Source organism: Canis lupus, chromosome 24, assembly GCF_011100685.1.
Source record: "Canis lupus familiaris isolate Mischka breed German Shepherd chromosome 24, alternate assembly UU_Cfam_GSD_1.0, whole genome shotgun sequence".
Lineage (NCBI taxonomy): Eukaryota > Metazoa > Chordata > Mammalia > Carnivora > Canidae > Canis > Canis lupus.
The window spans coordinates 17,925,589-17,944,877 of NC_049245.1; the positions used below are offsets into that span (position 1 = coordinate 17,925,589).

The following is a 19,289-nucleotide window of genomic DNA, read 5'->3' on the forward strand; positions in this document are numbered from 1 at the left end:
AGATCCCAAGACATGTTATCAAAAAAACAAGTTGAGAAACATTTCATAAGGATGATACCTGCCTGTTTTTTTTTTTTTTTAAAGATTTATTTATTTATGATAGACATAGAGAGAGAGAGAGATGCAGAGACACAGGAGGAGGGAGAAGCAAGCTCCATGCCGGGAGCCCGACATGGGACTCGATCCCGGGACTCCAGGATCGTGCCCTGGGCCAAAGGCAGGCGCTAAACCAGTGAGCCACCCAGGGATCCCCACCTGCCTGTTTTTAAAGCCAAGTTTATACACAAGTGTATGTGTCATACACAGTCATGCAAAGAAAACTAGAGACATATAAAGTTCTAACAATGGTGACTCTGGAGACACAGCATAAAGAACACCCCCAGGTCACTCCCTGGACTTCCAACCCACGTGACAGATTACGAGCACAAATGCTCCATACACATGACAAAGGTAAAACTGCTTCAACCCACTTAAGGCACCTATTTCTGTTTACAATCAGGTCTAGCCCCGCAAATTTCCCCCCTTTAATTCTACTCACTTGTCAATTTCTTCAGTTCCACAGCAGAGAGGGAAGTTAACAAATACCTTCATCTTAATCCTTAATTAATCCCTAAGTGAGAATATTAAATTACTCCTCTGACCAAACCCAAGCTCCTGGAGTGTTCATCACCATTCCTACTATACCTGCTCATGCCCTCCCTGCCGTCATGAATTCAAAACCAGCCTCCTGACACATGAATCTCAAGTGCCAGCATTTCCATTTCTAGCTTTTCATTTCATCACTTTTCACTGGTAGTCTACTGGAGCCCAAGTAGTTGGTCTCCTTTGTCTTCCTATAATTTCCTCCTTTTCCTTCCTATAATCCCTGTCATCCTGAAATGTCCTCTAATTCCTAATGAATCCCCATCTCTAAATGAAACAGGTGACTGAATGAACAGCTGATTTCACTAACACAAGGTACTGATAATGTATGAGCTACACCAACAAGCACACCCAAGTATGCTAGGAAATCTAATTCACATTAAAAAAGCAACAGGGTAAACTCAATATTTTAAAAAATATTTCACTGTGGTTTACTAAACACTAGTCACTCCTAATACACAAATAGCATTCTATGGGCATTTCACTTTCCTACGATTTTTCAAGGACAAAAATGGTGCATATAAAAGGAAACTCCCCCAGCCTAAGAACAAATTCCCCAGGTCTAAAATCCACTTTGCACCCTCCCCTTGAATTACCACACAATGCTGAACCTCTGGGAACAGCTGAATGGTTTGCAAATATGTTCCAAAGGGCATAAAGGGCATCTCCATTAGGATCCAGGGCCCACGGCAGCCTGGGTGGCTCAGCGATTTAGTGCCTGCCTTCAGCCCAGGGCATGATCCTGGAGTCCCACATCAGGCTCCCTGCATGGAGCCTGCTTCTCCCTCCTCCTGTCTTTGTCTCTCTCTCTCTCTCTCTCTCTCTCTGTGTCTATCATTCATAAGTAAGTAAGTAAATAAATAAATAAATAAATAAATAAATAAATCTAAAAAAATAAAATTAAAAAAAAAAAAAGGATCCAGGGCCCACTATGAGGCTTCCACAAAGGAGGGAACCATCTCTCCTCCAGCTACACTTCCCTTTTACTCAGAGGTGGAAGAGAAACCACTGAAAACCAACCACCAAAAGAAATTCAAGCAGAGAATATAGAAACTTGTTAAAAAGAAATTCATGTCAATTCTGTATTATGGTCACTGATAAGAGAAAGACAGGAGACAGAAGACCAAGAAAGAGGACAAAGTCACAAACCATACGATGACACACAGAAAAAAAAAAAGGAAAGAATGACAGAGGCAAAGGCAGAACCTCTGGAATCACATTCTCATTAATGGCATTAAAAACATGGTCACTGAAGATATTTTCAATCTATAATGAACCCTGAAGGTCCAGGTCTTGGCCAACCCACTGGTCTACTCTCCCACCGACCCTACCCCCACATCCACCTCAAAGGACATAGCCTCAAGACCTTGCACAGTGTTCACTAAATGAAAAAATCAGATACCCACTGGCATCCCCAGGGTCCACACATGATTCAGAGACTCCTATGACAAGAGCACAAAACGCATCAGAAGGCATCTGGAGAGAGGAGGCTCCTCTGTTAACTATTTCCAACAAGCCCTAAGACCAAAATGCCACTGCTGTGGACCAGAGTTCTTTGTTTTTTTTTTTTTTTTTTTAATAGTAAACCTGCCAAGAAACAATGGAGGGGGACAGGAGAAATTATATAATAGACAAGACTGGAAACAATTTTATGACATGAAATGACATTTTAAAAATTATTTTTTAAATTTTTTTATTATCTTTTTAAGTAGGCTACACACCTAAAGGGGAGCTTGAATTCATGACCCTGAGATCAAGAGTCACATGTTCCACCGACTGAGCAAACCAACTGTCCCCAAATTATCTTTCAATGTCATTGTTGAAGACTTTTTTTTTTTAATAGTGATCTCTACACCCAACATGGGATGGGGCTCAAACTCACAACCCCAGGATCAAGAGTCTCATGTTCTCCCAACTGACCAGCCAGGTGCCCTCATCATTCAAGACTGAATGACATGTTCCTCATTAAGTAGTTCTTTGGTCTGCTTATCAAAGCTTTGCTACTTTTCCACACTGGAAGAACAAAATGCTATGCTTTCATTGCTGCTGATTCTCAACTTAGCTGAATCAGGCAAAAAATAAACTCCACAACAAGCTCTAGATGGCTAACCCCTGGCTACCACTCCTCTAGCTAATCTTAATCTGACTTAAGAAAATTCAAGTTCCATTAAAAACAGAAATGATTCCACCACTTGCTATTGGTATTATTTTTAACAATCAGATTATGCCTGGGTGGCTCAGTTGGTTGAGCACCCGGCTCTTGGTTTTCACTTGGGTCGTGATCTCATGGGTCACAGGTCGTGGGATCAAGCCCCATCTCAGGCTCCATGCTCAGCAGGGAGTCTGCTTAAAGATTCTCTTCTCCTTTCTCCCTCTGCCCCTCCCCTGCACATGCTCATACACACACTTGCTCTTTCAAATAAATAGGTAAATCTTTTTTTAAAAAAATCAGATTACCATAAACTGTATATAAGCTGCAAAATACATACTGTGAGAAAATCCTGCTCAAATTTGTACGCTCCACCTCCAGTGGCACAAAAGACAGTGTGGAGACTTGAGAAGTTTTTATCTCTGCCCATCTGAATAAAAGCAGGCATGTCATGAGTGGGAAAGCGTATAAAGTGCAGATTGCCCTTGCGTCCACACAGAGTCAGGTCCTTCAGTTCCAGGTGCACATCCCGAATACCTGTGGACCCATAAGCCACATTGGAGGTCAGGTACTTCCGAATGCTTTTAAGACTTTCCACCTCTTCCTCCTCTTCTTCAGCAGTGATGTCTTTGGGCTCAAAATAAACCAGCTTGACCAGGGTTCCACCAATATCCAAGCCAAACCATGGAAAAACTAAATGGAGAAAATAAAAAAAAGAACTTTTTTAATGAAAACTAAACATAAATGTACTAGATTAGCAAGCTATTCATACCTTGAGGTTTCCAAGGACTATAAATATAAAAAGGGATTTGGGAAAAGAAATAGGATTCTGATTTGGAAACACAGCTTTAAAAAAAAAAAAAACCACAACGATCAGGAAAAAAAAAATCAGATTATTGCGCCAATCAACCCTCTTGTACAAATAAGCCTAAACTGAACTATGAAATATTTAAAAATAACAAAATGACTACCTCAACTCTGGGGGAGGGGGATTGAGAATGAAAATCTACATCCTAAAAAAAAAAAAAAAAAGAAAATCTACATCCTTTCCCTTGGCTTAAAGAAGAAATGTTAAAACTTTTCAGAGCTCCAGTTTATTTTTTAATTTTTTTTAAGATTTATTTATTTACTCATGAGACACAGACTGAAAGAGAGAGGCAGAGACACAGGCAGAGGGAGAAGCAGGCTCCTCGCAGGGAGCCCAACGTGGGATTCGATCCTGGATCCCAGGATCACAACCTGAGCCAAAGGCAGGCACCCAACCACTGAGCCACCCAGGTGTCCCAGAGCTCCAGTGTAATAAGCAACCTGGGGTAGAGGAAATTCCCACGTAACACGTAAGCTCCAATGGTCAATTTGTCTCTTGAAACTTGATGTCCCCAAAATAAAAGGTTTCAATGGGATAGGCATTTCAGAGTTACAGGTGTTCCCAAAAAATCCTTCCCAAAAAATGGCTTCGGGAGATCAGATCAAGGTGGACTGCACAGACATGCATGCCTTGGCTCCCAGCTTAGACCATAGAAATTCTAAAGATAGAGCTTTACTGATATATTATTTTCCAAAATAGTTCTGGGAAACAAGAAATGATACAATCAGCAGAACTAAGTTGATAGAGGCATTAACTGTCCAGAACCATCAAAAGAGGAATGCTATAAAAATTGGGAGCAGCTATGAACATTCAGAACGCATAGGGGTGCTCCACCAACATGTACATAGGGGTGGCTGCCATAGGGAAACAGGGGCAGGCTCTGTGGTCATGGATGATCTGGTGGGGAATGCATCTGGCACAACTAGACAGACCAACTACTTCCCCATCTCCACCGTCCCTGCTCTTTGCACCCCACCTCCACCCCGCCAGGCAAAGTCTTCAATAAACACAGGCACTTAAGCCAAAAACTCAGAATGGCTCCCAAGTAGCTACTATCACTCAGAAGAAATGAGGAGCCCCTATATCTAGCCATATATCCATACAATCCATCCTGAGACACAGGTAAAGAGACATTGCATCTACTGACAGAACAGCAATCCTCAAAATAGAGATGATCACTTTACAAATTAGGATCACCAAAAGGGAAATCTAGAACACAAAAATGAGAAACTAAACATCTGAAGAAAGAATTGCAGGAACAAACAGTAGACTTAAAAATAATCATGATTATCTTCAGAGATAAAATGAGATCTGATCCATGAAAAATGAATAAGCTACCACAAGGAAAAATCAGAAATTAAGAAATGTTGGTCACCTGTGGCTGTGACTGCAAGAATCTACATGTGATAAAATTATACAGAACTAAATATGCATACACAAAAGAGTTTATATAAAATTGATGAAATCTAAGTAAAATCTGTGAACTGTATCAATGTTAACTTTTCAGTTGGGGGGAGGGGAGTGAAGCTTTCCAAAGAAAAAAAAAAAAAAGGACAAACTACTATATACTTAACAGATGAATCATAAAAAACAAGCTAAGTAAAAGAAGCCTTGCACAAAAGGCTACACACCATATGACTGAATTTACATGAAACTCTAGGAAACACAAAGCAATCATTTCTGCATTTGATAGGAAGTAGATCTTGGCTAGGGGAGGAAGGGAGGGAGGGACTGTACAGGTACAGAAGAAAACACTGCAGTGCCCAAATCTTGACTGTTGGAAAGATTTGAGGGGAAAGCTTCACGGGTGTATACAATCTGTCAAAATGTATGGAACTGTACACTTGAAATGGGTACAGCTGCTTGTGTGTAAATTATACCTCAATAAAGAGTTTTATAAAAGAGAAAAAAAGGAACAAATCTATTTCCAAAATAAAACTCACAGATATATTTAACAGCAAAATGGGCACAGAAAAAATAAATGGAAAACAAAAGCAAGAAATTCTCCCAAAATGCCTCTCAAATATAAAGGAAAGGTAAATATATACAGAAATACAAAAAAAAAGAAAGAAAGAAAGAAAAAAGAAAAAAGAAATACAGAACCAGGAAGTCCGGTATATACCTTCTCTGAGTCCCAGAAATTTCCTGGGGGAGACAGGGAGTAAAGACATAAATCTTCAAGTTCACTAAGTGTTAAGAGGAATTAATGGAGAAAGGACAGACTTAAGACACATGCTATTGAAAAAGTCATGAAATCAGGACGCCTGTGTAGCTGAGCTAGTTAAGCGGTTAAGCAGCTGCTGGCTGCCAGCTGCCTTCCAGCTCAGGTCAGGTCATGATCTCCAGGTCGGGCCCCTTGTCAGGCTCCCCAGGGGAGTCGGCTTGTCCCTCTCCGTCTGACCCTCCTCTGCTCATTCTCTTGCTCTCTCTCAAAAAATTGAATAAAATATTTTTTTAAAAAATTTTTAAAGAAATAAAGAAATCCTAAAAACTTCCAAAAAAAAGAACTGAATTCCTTCAAAGATACACAAATCACATAAAAGTGGAATTAGATTTTTCATCACCAACACAGATGCTAGAAGACACTGGAGCACTGGCTTCAAGGTTAAAAGGAAAAAGATTTTGAAACATATCCAGCAAAATCAGCTTTCACGGAGGAATGCAAAAGAAATTTATTTTTAAGATTTATTTATTTAGGGGATCCCTGGGTGGCTCAGCGATTTAGCGCCTACCTTTGGCCCAGGGCACGATCCTGGAGTCCTGGGATCAAGTCCCACATCGGGCTCCCAGCATGGAGCCTGCTTCTCCCTCTGCCAGTCTCTGCCTCTCTCTCTCTCTCTCTCTCTCTATCATAAATAAATCTTGGGATCCCTGGGTGGCGCAGCGGTTTGGCGCCTGCCTTTGGCCCATGGCGCGATCCTGAAGACCCGGGATCGAATCCCACATCGGGCTCCCTGCATGGAGCCTGCTTCTCCCTCTGCCTGTGTCTCTGCCTCTCTCTCTCTCTCTGTAACTATCATAAATAAATAAAAATTTTAAAAAAATAAAAATAAATCTTAAAAAAAGGATTATTTATTTATTGATTGATTTTATTTATTTATTCGAGAGAGAGAGGCAGAGGCAGAGGGAGAAGCAGGCTCCATGCTGGGAGCCTGATGTGGGACTCAATCTGATCCCAGAACTCCAACTCCAAGATCCAGCCCTGGGCAGAAGGCAGGTGCTCAACTGCTGAGCCACCCAGGCGTCCTCAAAAGAAATTTTCACACATGAAAGAGCTCAATGTTTACTAGTCAAAAACCTTCTCTAATTAGTAAATGCATTCCAATATTACAAAGAACCCAAAAGGTATGAGCGCTTTAAGAAACAATGATAAGCAAAGGAAGCAGCAATACATGTGACTTTCAAAAAAGTCAGCAATCTGGACTAAAATACATGATTTCAACACAGGAAGTTGAAGAAGGAAGAGAAAGGAGAGGGAAGTGAAGCAAACTGCAGGTTCTGTCTTGATGGAGGAAAGAAGACACACATTCTGATTAATTCTAAATAAAAAGAAAGAAGTGATGGTTTAAATGCATCAAAATTTACAGGTAACTCCAGAAGAAAAAAAAAATGAACATATGACCTTCAAACAACTATGGAAAAAAAATCAGTTCAAAAACAAAAACAGGGCAGCCCAAGTGGCTCAGCGCTCAGCGGTTTAGCGCCTGCCTACGGCCCAGGGCATGATCCTGGAGTCCCGGGATCAAGTCCCACATCGGGCTCCCTGCATGGAGCCTGCTTCTCCCTCTGCCTGTGTCTCTGCCTCTCTCTTTCTCTGTGTCTCTCATGAATAAATAAATAAAATCTTTATTAAAAAAAAAAGATTTCTTTGAGAGAGAGTAGTGAGCATGCACACAAGTGGGAAGGGCAGAGAAAAAAGGGAGAGAGAATCTCAAGCAGACTCTGTGCTAAGCACAGAGCCTGATGCAGGGCTCGATCTCATAAGCCTGAGATCACAACCGGAGCTGAAACCAAGAGTTGGGCAATCAACTGCACCACCCAAGTGCCCCAAGCAGAAGGGCATTATTAAAAATAAAAGCAAGATGTAAATGAAATTAGAAAACACCATCACCATCATGAACAAAGCCACAGTAGAGCTGATCAATAAAATCAAGATTTTAAAAAGCCATTAAAACAGACAAATTTCTGGTATCCAAGAAAGAAGATACAGCTTTTCCTTAAAAAAAAATAATAAAAAATTAAAATAAATAAATTCAAAGTTAAAAGAGTATATACCCATGGGGCACCTGGGTGGCTCAGTCGGTTGGTTAAGTATCTGCCTTCAGCTCAGGTCATGATCCCAGCATCCTAGGATGGAGACCCAAATCCCAGCTCAGCAGGGAGTCTGCTTCTCCCTTTCCCTCTCCCCTGCTTTTGTGCTCTCTCTTGATCCCTCACTCTCAAATAAATGTTTTTTTAATCAAAAAGCAAAAGCACTGAGAAATTTTAAAAAGATGTCAAAGATCCATCACCTAAAGAACAAAAAAAGCACCAAGTCCTAATGGTTTCCAGGCAAACTTTTAAGAGCTTCTAGAGCACAGAAAAATCTAAAAAGATTCCTAAGTCATTCTAACCTCATATCAAAACTAGAAAAAAAAATATCTCACAACAAATTGTATTAAATTATTAAACAGGGGGACCCCTGGGTGGCTCAGCAGTTTGGCGCCTGCCTCCGGCCCAGGGTGTAATCCTAGAGACCTAGGATTAAGTCCCGCATCAGGCTCCCTGCATGGAGCCTGCTTCTCCCTCTGCCTGTGTCTCTGCCTCTCTGTGTGTGTCTCTCATCAATAAATAAATAAAATCTTTTTTAAAAAATACATAAATAAAAATTATTAAACAGCAGAATACAGTTATGCAGGAGGAGTAATACATCATGGTCAATAGAGATTTTTCTCAGTACACAAATGATGTTTTTTTCTTTCTTTTTTTTTTTTTTTAAGATTTATTTATTCATTCATGAGAGACACACACAGAGAGGCAGAGATACAGGCAGAGGGAGAAGCAGGCTCCTCGCAGGGAGCCTGATGCGGTACTTAATCCCAGATCCCTGGATCATGCCCTGAGCCAAAGGCAGAGGCTCAACCACTGAGCCACCCAGGCATCCCCAAAAGATGGTTTTCACATTAGAAATTACCTCAACAGAGTCCAAAAAATTAAAATTAAGAGTATCAATTAAAATAACAGAACAGAAAAAAAAAAAAAAAAAAAAGCCTGTAAAATAACAGAACAGGGCAGCCCCAGTGGCTCAGCGGTTTAGTGCCACCTTCGGCCCAGGGTGTGATCCTGGAGACCCAGGATTGAGTCCCACATCCGGCTCCCTACATGGAGCCTGCTTCTCCCTCTGCCTGTGTCTCTGCCTCTCTCTCACTCTCTATCTCTCATGAATAAATAAAATCTTTAAAAAATAAAGTAACAATAAAAAAATTTTTAGTATGTGGATAAAAAAAATATACAAATACCAATAGCTTTTCCTATATAATAAGCAAAACCCAACAAGAAAATGACATGGAAAATGTCACATATAACAATACCTAGAAATAAATCTTAAAACTATGTACAATCACTATTAAAATAGTGTACTGAAAATCATAGCAGTGTAAAGATGTACATTGTTCCAGGAAAAAGCATTGAGTATTACTAAAATGTCAATTCTCTTGACTAATGTCAAGTTAGTCTAACAATGTCAATGCAATTCTAAAGAGAACACTGTGATTGACTGCCCCCAGCAGCCATTCCACATCAGTCCCAGGGATAGTCCTCAATCTTTTTTCACACCTACAAAAATTCTACGGACAGGCCTAACCCAGCCTGGCACAAGTCATGAAAGTCTGTCCCTGGCACTTACAAGAAAAGTTTCTTCACTTAAGAACACAAGAGCACTGAATATAATGGCAGCAAGGAAATTTGATTCCTGTTTTTCTATCTGCAGCACCATTCTTTAACTATCAACTGCCAACCTTGTGTTTACCAAAGACACAGCACTCCACCAACAAACATATCACATCAACAGGGTTGAAACCTGAAGGTTTGGACATATCTAAGACCAATGGAAGACTGTAAATTAAGCTTTACTCCCATTTCTTTAAGAAACTGAAACATTAATATATGGCTATTATATTTTAAATGATCATCTATTAACAGCCAAGCACTATATTAGACATTTGACTATATTAGCTTATTTAATGTTTGCAACAACCATATAAGGCAATTACTATAATCATCCCACTTTACAGAATAAAAAATGAAACTGTAGGGGCATCTGGGTGGCTCAGTCAGTTAAGCAACCAACTCTTGATTTTGGCTCAGGTCATGATCTCAGGGTCCTGGGATTGAGTACTGCGTCCAGCTCCACATGGGGTGTGGAGCCTGCTTAAGATTCTCTCTCTCCCTCTCCCCCTTCACCCCCCTCCAAAAAAAGCAAAATAAGAAGACAGAAGTGCAAAAGAGCCCAACGTCACAGTCAAGAAAAGGCAGAGGTGGGACTCAATCTTAGACTTGCTAAAAAGCCTCTTTCCACAAGTACCTATACAAACCTAAGAGCACAGAACACATATAAATAAAATTAAAAAGCAGTTGAGTAAAAATCACTTACTTAAATAATTAGGAGGATCGACAATATATATAAAGAAAAATAAGGAGGGATGCCTGGGTGGCTCAGCAGTTGAGCGTTTGCCTTTGGCTCAGGGCAGGACTCTCGAGTCCCGGGATCAAGTCCCACATCAGGCTGCCTGCATGGATCCTGCTTCTCCCCCTGCCTAGGTCTCTGCCCACCTCTCTCTCTCTCTCCCTCACTCTCTCTCTGTGTCTCTCAAGAATAAGTAAAATCTTAAAAAAAAAAAAAAAAAAAAAAAAAAAAAAAGGCTTAACCAAAACTCAGTTCATATGCTCATTATAGCCATTAACCACTTCAGGATTTTTCTGTGTACTCATCAAACCATTTACATATCCAAGAATGGAGAAACACTGAGAAGCATGGGAGGTCCATTAAACACAGGTTCTCTGATAATGGCTGTGAGAATTGTGTCGGACCACAAAATTTTATTTCTCAACATTCAGCCTGTCCAAAGGGGTTTAGATTCCTATCACTGTCAGCAAGAGTGCCCCAGATATTATAATATAATGAACACTGTAATAAGCTTTCCAATACTTGTTCAAAACACTGTGCTTCTGGTGGGAAAAGTCATGGAAAAAGGAACTTTTGCTATATCACCACATTCTTCCTATCTCACCAACAGAACACCTATTTATCACTTCTAATTAGTGAGTCATACCATTAATTTTAGTGCATTTGCAACCCTTAGCCTATTTCCTGATGTAAGGCCTCATGGTACTCAATCTAGACAATCCATACTTGACTTAGGACACATTTCTAGAAAGAATTTACTCTCCATCACAGGTTTTACGTAAAACCATCTGTAGCATCATGTCTGTCTCATAATGGTTCTCAACAATTGAAATGCCTTCCAATGGAAAATAAATGGTTTATAAAAGTGTTCAATTTTCCAACATTACAACTACATCTTTACCAGACCACAACTGGTTAAGATATTGCAAACCCAAACCTCAAGGCTGGTCTATGCAGCAATCCTTGGCCCCACCTTAAAAGACATACTTTAATAATAATTATTCTTATTCCCAAAATAGTTTTAACTTGGTGACTAGATCCTTATAAAATATTATATATTATCAAACCACCAGACTCAATAATAAATTCTACATTCAGGAAATATAAACACACAAAACCTAATAAACTACTTAGAAACTAAAGATGGCTTCCACTTTTAGAAAGAAAACTTCAAGCCATTATTTAGAAAAGGGGTCTTCACATGGTAGTCAGTCTTACTGACATAAACTGATAAAGAACATAATACAATGACAAAGAACAGTGCCTAAAAATAAAGATACCCCATGATATGAACCTGAAAAATGCTCACTAGGTTATAAATTTAAGCCCAATAAACATCACTGTTCTTTTAAATGACCAGTCAAAATAACTATTCTTTTCTAACAGCCTACAGTCTATTGTATTCCTTCTCTCTCCTTTTAACATGTGTTTAAGCAAAAGATTTTTAATAGTATACATCACTTCTTGCATACGATACCCCATAGATAAAAAGAGGGCAGGGATACCAACACAGAACAAACATATTGCCTAAACGCATGATTCATACATATAGCCCCTAAAATAACATACCGTACCATTTTACACAGCTGCATAATTGGACTATTTTTAGGCCCTGCTTAATGCTTCACATTTGTTGTACATCCAGAATGAAGGGCCAAGTTACTTTGATTTCATTTAGATTTAAAGTTGATAAAGAGGTTAAAAAGCATCCTTTCCCATTCTGTCTCTCAAAAACAGGCTATAAAGCAACAGAAATCTTTTTTCCTGAGCTCCTAACAGGCAGCCTTTCCTAATTCCCCAGCTGAAGATGAAACACTGTACCTAATAAGGGGCAGTCTCCCAGGGCCCCAGCACCACCAATTCCATCCTGCCAATACTGATGCTCCCCAAAAGCCAAGGATAACCAATCCATTTGCCAGGCTAGTATCGTCAAGTTACAAACAAAAGCTTTATTTTCTAGATCAATGGCGGTTAAGGATACTCCATGACTGGTATGAGTCCAAAAGCAGTATGTCCCAAAGATCTCTCTGGCGTGCTACAACATGCTTGAGAGTCCCCTGCAAAGATCCAGCTCATGCCCCGACCCACAAGGCACTCTCATCGCAGGTTCCCACACCTCCTGCACATCTGCTGCACATGTGGGACCCTCAATTAAAATACATGTTCTCTTGTTACATGCCTGTACACATTTGTCAAAATTGCACATTTTGCTGTATGTAACTATGCCTCAATAAAATTTAAAAGGTTAAACAGATGTTTAGACTCTTGCAGACCTGAAGGGTTTTTTTTAAGCTTCTGAGTGATTCCATGCGAGAACTGCTCTGCATTACACTGCATGTACCTTCCCCCACTCAAAAATGGGAAGAGTCAAGAACACTGGTCTGAAGTCAGACATCTAAAAAGACAGCTCCATTATCAACTCACTATTATGCCCTTGGACAAAGGACAAATTTCACTAACATTGTTTCTTCATCTGGAAATCCAGGATAAAAAAATACCTACCACACAGGATAGCTGTAAGACTTGAATGATATGTCTATAAAATATACAGCAGTATCTAACATAAACAAGTAAGCACTATATAGCTATCATTAGCATCTTTGTTTCCATCATGTTAAATCATTCTTTACTTGGTATTTCTCTCAATCTCTCAATCTCTCAATCCTCAATCCTAGGAGACAGTCCACCTAATCTAAAACTTCCAAAGAACTTCTTAGCCAGAGACATGCCTAGCCTCCCTAATGCCTGTGTTAAGTCCAGGATGAGAACAGGTTTGAGAATCACACTGCTCTAGGGAACATGTGTAGCAAACAGGACTGCAACCAGGGCCCACAAGAATTCCTAAAATAAAATGAGTAGCTCCTTCTAGTTTCAAATGACAACTAGTCTCCTTCCTTTAGACAAGTATTGTAAGGACATCAGAACCGGGCTTGTTAATCTCAAAAGAATGGTGGCACCACCCTATACCCAACTTTCCCAAAGATAAAATCAGAGATTTAGTCTTTTTTCAATTTTCTCAAAGTTAAAAACCATTCTTGGAGGGTTCAGCAATCAACAGGATGCCTCTCCATCTAACAGGTACATCCCTGAGTAGTAAAAGAAAAAACAAATGGAAGAACAATACTTTGTTTATTTATTTGGCAGGTCTCATTACCTGAGAGAGAGCTTTCATGATTTATCACAGAAAGCAGTAAAGGGAACCATGGCAAATATCAGACATAAAAACAAAAAATAAGTCCTACAACGTATTTGTCTTCGTTCCTTAAAAGACATCTCAAAATCACCTTATATGCTACCCCATTCCCCATTATAGTCTAAACCAGAGTTTTCCAGAGCTGTCTAAGCCACCTGTACCTACACAATACGACTTTTAAAATGCAGCTTCTTAGAACTCTCTCCAGATTCTGATTTTTAAAAAAAAGTTGGACCCACGGAATCTTCATTTTTAACTTCCAAGGTCATTTTTATGTTCAAAATTTGGAAGCACTTCCACAGTAGCTAGAAATTTTCACCACCAGGTAAACCTTGAATACAAAAGATGAAGATTATGCTTGGATTTAGAGCAATGAAGAAACAGCTAACAGAATATGAACAATTTAATAAAGCACAGTGGTTAAAGAGGATGTATGAAGCTGGACTTCCTGAATTTACATCTCTATTCCACCTCTCAAAAGCCATTTTACAAGAGGCAAATGTGCCAGAGTTTTTTCATCTGTAAAATGAAATACTACCACCTACCTCAGAGTTATGAGTACTAATGAGTCATTAAAGCTCTCAGAAGAGTTCAAAAAAAAAAAAAATTTTTTTTTGAGGAGTGCTACCCTTGAATTTTTTTTTTTTAAAGATTTATTTATTATAGACAGAGAGAGGCAAAGACACAGGAGGGGGGAGAAGCAGGCCCCATGTCAGGAGCCCGAAGTGGGACTCGCTGGGTGGTTCAGAGGTTTGGCGCCTGCCTTTGGCCTGGGGCGCGATCCTGGAGTGCAAAAATTTTTAAGAGTACCTGAACACTGCAAACACCCAAAATACAATACTCACTTAGAATCCTTATGGCTGGGGATCCCTGGGTGGCTCAGCGGTTTAGCACCTGCCTTCTGTCCAGGGCGTGATCCTGGAGTCCCGGGATCGAGTCCCACATCAGGCTCCCAGCATGGAGCCTGTTTCTCACTCTGCCTGTGTCTCTGCCCCTCTCTCTCTCTCTCTGTGTATCTCATGAATAAATAAATAAAATCTTAAAAAAAAAAAAAAAAAGGAATCCTTATGGCCAATGGCCAAAAAGAGCTGGCTGCACGGCTGGGATTCTTATTTGCTAAGTCTCTGGAATTTACATCCATTTCTAACAATGTAGTACAAAACCATTAAGGAATATTGTACATTGCTTAAAAATCAGATGCTTCTCAAATAAAAAAACAGACCAGGTAACTGGCTCGAAAAATGATATAGGTTGAAAGCAGTTAATCCCTCTTCCAATAGAAAAGGACAAAATAATCGAGACTCCCAAATTTTTCACAGCGAAACAGGGCTACATTTAACATTTAATCATCCAACCGCAGAAGATAAAAGTAAACCAACCAGGTGGTTGGGCTAAGATAGAAGATAAAGACCTCACACTCATCCTGCCACTTTCCCTCACTCTTATAATCTGCATTTAAAACAAGCTGATTTCCTGAAAGAGAAATTTGGCAACGACAGAAAAAAAAATCTAACCCTATGTAAAATGACACTATGTGATAAAGCTCATACTAGAGTATTAAGACAGTGGATACTTTCAACAGTAGCAAGGGCTGCTAGACAAGAGCACCTGAAACGAAGACCTGAAAAGCAAAGGAAATATCTGGACTAGACCACAATGCAGAAAAAGCAGCCTGATAATAAAATGAAGAAACGGATTCTCCGGAAAGAGCACGTGCAACTGCCAAGGCGAGATTCCCTCAAAAGATAAAGCCTTCATGCCCAGAATGCTACAGTCCTGAATCGTGAGTATCAGCAAATAAATGCAAAGAAAACAGACGTATCTGGCGAGAAATGACCCGAATTCTCACGGGAGGAAAAGCAGCCAAAGCTTAAGTGCACAGAATACGGAATCCAGTTTTAGGCCTGCAAGCAACTCAAGGGCCAGTGAATCATTTTCCAGGAAGCCTGAAATCTTCAGATTAAAGGGATTGGAAACCCACGGAAGACAGACATTGGCGATTCAAAGGATTGAGGGGGAGGGGAGGCGGTGGAAAGAGTCAAAAGCAGCCTACCCAGGGATAAAATCACGTGACTCGCGGGCAAAGACTACCCAAGGAGCCAGGAGCGAAGGGGCGGGAGAGTCCTGGGTAAAGCCCCTCCACTTCCCTAACCCGGGAGCGCGGACCAATGCGCGCGAGGGCTGGGGGCGGGCGGGGCCCGAATCCCCGATCCCCCGAGCTTGCACCCAAGGCCTCCAGTCGGCTGACAGCCCCTGCACCAACCTGGGGCCACCGTGCGGGGGCACTGTCCCCGCACCGGCGCGCGGGAAAAACGGCGGCCGGGCCGGAAGGGGGCAGGGCGAGTCGCGAGGACGACCCGCCGGGCACTTACGCTGCCGCTTCTTCCTAAGGCTTTCGACGCGCTGGCGGGAGACCGAGGGGGCGCCGCTGTAGGAGCCAGGCCGGCTTCGCCGAACGCCCTCCGCCGAGGCCGAGGCCGAGGCCGAGGCGCCGACGGGGGGCTCCGACGCGCTGCTCGCCCGGCGCCGCAGCAGCTCCCGCCGCCGCCCACCAGGCCCTCCCGGCGCCGGCTCCCCAGCCGACGAGGCGGAGGCGTCGGCCGCTCTGCCGTGGCGCTCCGTGGCCATGCCGAGCCGGCCCGCTCCCATCCGCAGCAGCCACCGCTGCCGCCCGAGCCAGGCCCCCAGCGCCGAGCCCCTCGTCGCCTCCTCCGCGGCAGCCCAGCCCGAGCAGAAGCGCACCCTCCGCCGGCCGCCTCTTCCGTTGCGCCAACGCGCAGCAAGCCAATCCGCATAGGCCGGGGGCGGCACGACGGCCTCGCGCCCAATCGTCTCCCTCCCTCGAGGCGGATCGACCGCGCCTCCGTCCAATGAAAGGCTCCCGGGCCGGGGCGGGGCGGAGAGCGGCGGGGGAGGGGATCCGCGCTCGGCCGCTGAGAGGCGGTGTTGCCGAGGGGAGCGTGATGGCGGCGCCGCCCAAGGTGGGTGGAGGGGCCGGCGCGCCCGCCCGCGCAGGTGGACGGACAGGTGCGCGCCCGGGCCTCCGCGGCCCCCGCCCCCCCCCCCCCCGCCGCGGCGGGGCTCTCGCGGCCCGCACCCTCCTCCCGCCCAGCGCTGTGCCCCCCGGCGTCTGGCCGTTGGCGGGGAGGGAGGCTTGAACCGCGGCTGACCTTAGCCTTTGTCCGTCGCCTCGGTGCCGCCGTTGCCGTCGAGACCGCCAGCCCCTCCGCGCTACATTTTTTTTTACCACCGCTCTGTCCCCCAGCGCGGCCACGGGCGCGTCAGCGCCGAGCCCCGCGCCGTTCCGCCTGCGTCGGAGAAATGTTCCGGGTACCAGAAGGAATGAAAGGACTTGGGGCTGGTCTCCATGGCAACTGGGAGAAAGAGGTGGGTTATAAATCCGTCGCCACTCTCCGGTGCTGAAGGCGGGGGTGTGGGAGCCGGGGAGTGGGGTTGGCCTTGAAGGACGGTCTGTTCTCCTTTTCGGTGCGGCGCCCTGGGGGGACGCAGATCTGGTGGCTCCCTTGGAGCCTGGGTCGTTAGGAGTGCGGGCGCGCGCGTTAATCGTTATCTTCCCTTTGCAGGGGGGTGGGAGGCGGCGGGACCATAGTCCTCTCCAGCCCTGAGGTAGTGACCACTCATCTACCGAAGGCCCTTTCAACCATTCCTCTCCAAAGGCTACCCTAGCCTGAAATGATCCCGCCTTGTTCTTTACCCTCAAGGCACTCCCTCGCTCCATCAAGTTGAGCGGGACAGTGGGCTTTTCTAGCTTGCTAATCATTGGTAAGTGCCTCCCTTGGGACGCTGCAATGTTCCTTGGACGATAGCCCTCATTTTCTTCACCTTTCCAGTAGTGACTGCTAGTAGCCGGCTGAACAAAAAAAAAAAAAAAAAAAAAAAAAAAAAGATGAGCTTCTCTATTGCCTGTTGAACAAAACTAACCATGTTCCCTCCAAACTAGCCCCCCTCACTGTAGGGATAACTCTGGAAACCCTATATCCAAACTCTGGAAATTCCAGCTCCTGCAAGAAGCCACCCCAGATGGTTACTACAAGAACCAAGAACACCTGTAGCTAGTCTTCTAAATCTCGGTGCCCAGTGTGGCCTGTCTACCACCCCTCCCCCACCACCACCAATATAGTCCTCCTTAACCTGAGGGAGCTTTCATCCAAGCGGTGAGTTCTGAAGAATCAGGAATCACTCTCATCATCCAAGGCTGCCAAGATGACCCCCAAGAGCAAAACAACACCTGAAATATGGTAGTTTGGTTTTTGGCTTTTACAGTGTACAAAGTGCCTTTACATGTCATTTAATCCTCCCAGCATCACTGGGACGATGAAGAAAACTTAACCAGAGGCACACAGCTTAAAAAATGACAGAGCCTGGATTCCTGAGAAGTTCACCTGCTCTCTGCCTTCCAGTAACCAAAAGACACAGATTCAGTAAAATTCCAATAAGTTACTAGAAGGCGTTTTGTCCTCCCAAATAAATATGTCTCTCTACTCTCTGGTGTGAACCTACAGTTTGTGGCTGTCATTGAAGTTTATCCAAAATAACAGATGAAGGATACGCTAATGGCAAGACGTTTATAATCCTAAATGAAAACTGCAAATAAATTGAGCAAAAGTAACCAGACATGAAAGAATACATACCGTATGATTTTTATAAAGTTCAACGTTAATAAAAGATGTTAGAAGTCAGGATGATGGTGTTTTGTGGGGGAAAGGGAAGAGTAGTGATGACAGGACAACAGAGAGACTTCTCTAAGACTGGGAGTGTTCATTTTCTGTAGTCTCGGTGGTGGCTACGTAGGTGTGTTCACTGTAATATGTCATCAAGACGTTCACTTGTGCACTTTTCTGTATGTTTTACTTAAATAAAACATTTATTTTAAAAAAATAACTTGAAGATTTGTCCTGGAGCATCGTTGGTTTTTGGGAGTTTTGTTTTTCCAAAAGTTCATACGAAAGTAGTGATTAAGAGGTTTCCTTTCTCTCTGGTTATTATAACAGTTTATAGGGAGAGTATCATTAAGTATCATTTTCTCAGTTATTTACCCTTGGGGAGAACCAGCTTTCTGGTATCACACCAGAATAAGAAGCACTGAGGTCATAGTAAGCATAGTGTTTTGGAGGAACTAATCAAATTCTAAAGTAATAATCTGCAGATCTAGAGCCATTTCAGTGACAAAACATCACACAGAATACACATCTACCATATTAGGTGCCTTTTGCTAGGTCAGAAATAAGCCCAAAACTTAGTGGCTGAGTAATAAATATATATTATCTCAGTTTCTGTGGGTCAAGAATTTAGGAGTAATTAGCTGGGTGGTTCTGGCTGGGGGTGTTTCATGAAGTTGCAGTCATTTGAGGGCATATGGGCTGGAGGATCCACTTCCAAAATGGCTTATTCACGTGACTGGCAAGCTGTAACTAGCTTTTGGCGGGAGGCCTCAGCTCCCACAACATGGGCAGGCCTCTTCATTGGGTTGCTTGAGTGTCCTCACAACATGACAGCTGGCTTCTCCCAAAGGAAAAACATGGAGAAGTCACAGTATCTTTTAAGATCTAGCCTAGGAAGTCATACTCCCATCATTACTGCAATATGCTATTATACAGATCAGCCCTCTTCAAAGTAGTTTATACTACACAAAGATGTGAATACCAGGAGGGAGAGAGTCATTGGAGGCCATGCCCTCTGGCCCCCAGAGGATGTGAAAAGATTCACATCCTCATCTCTTAGAACTTTCTAAGAGCCAGGGGCCAGACCATCT

At 43.0% G+C, this 19,289-nt stretch overlaps 1 protein-coding gene across 3 annotated transcripts in view; it reads right to left on the minus strand.

The window, feature by feature from the left end:
• The window catches only part of PANK2 (pantothenate kinase 2), a 29,820-nt gene extending 12,967 nt beyond the window's left edge, over positions 1–16,853 (minus strand). The window contains exons 1-2 of one of the 3 annotated variants that reach the window (XM_038571703.1): positions 16,687–16,853; positions 3,132–3,484 (exon numbers count right to left, since the gene is read on the minus strand). In XM_038571703.1, the coding sequence (XP_038427631.1) occupies positions 3,132–3,244 (113 nt within the window). In that variant the 5' untranslated portion in view covers positions 3,245–3,484; positions 16,687–16,853. Of the gene's footprint in view, positions 1–2,048; positions 2,181–3,131; positions 3,485–16,686 lie in introns of those variants that run through there. The other 2 variants (XR_005377650.1, XM_038571702.1) reach the window with 2 other exon arrangements.
• Between the last annotated feature and the right edge of the window lie 2,436 nt (positions 16,854–19,289).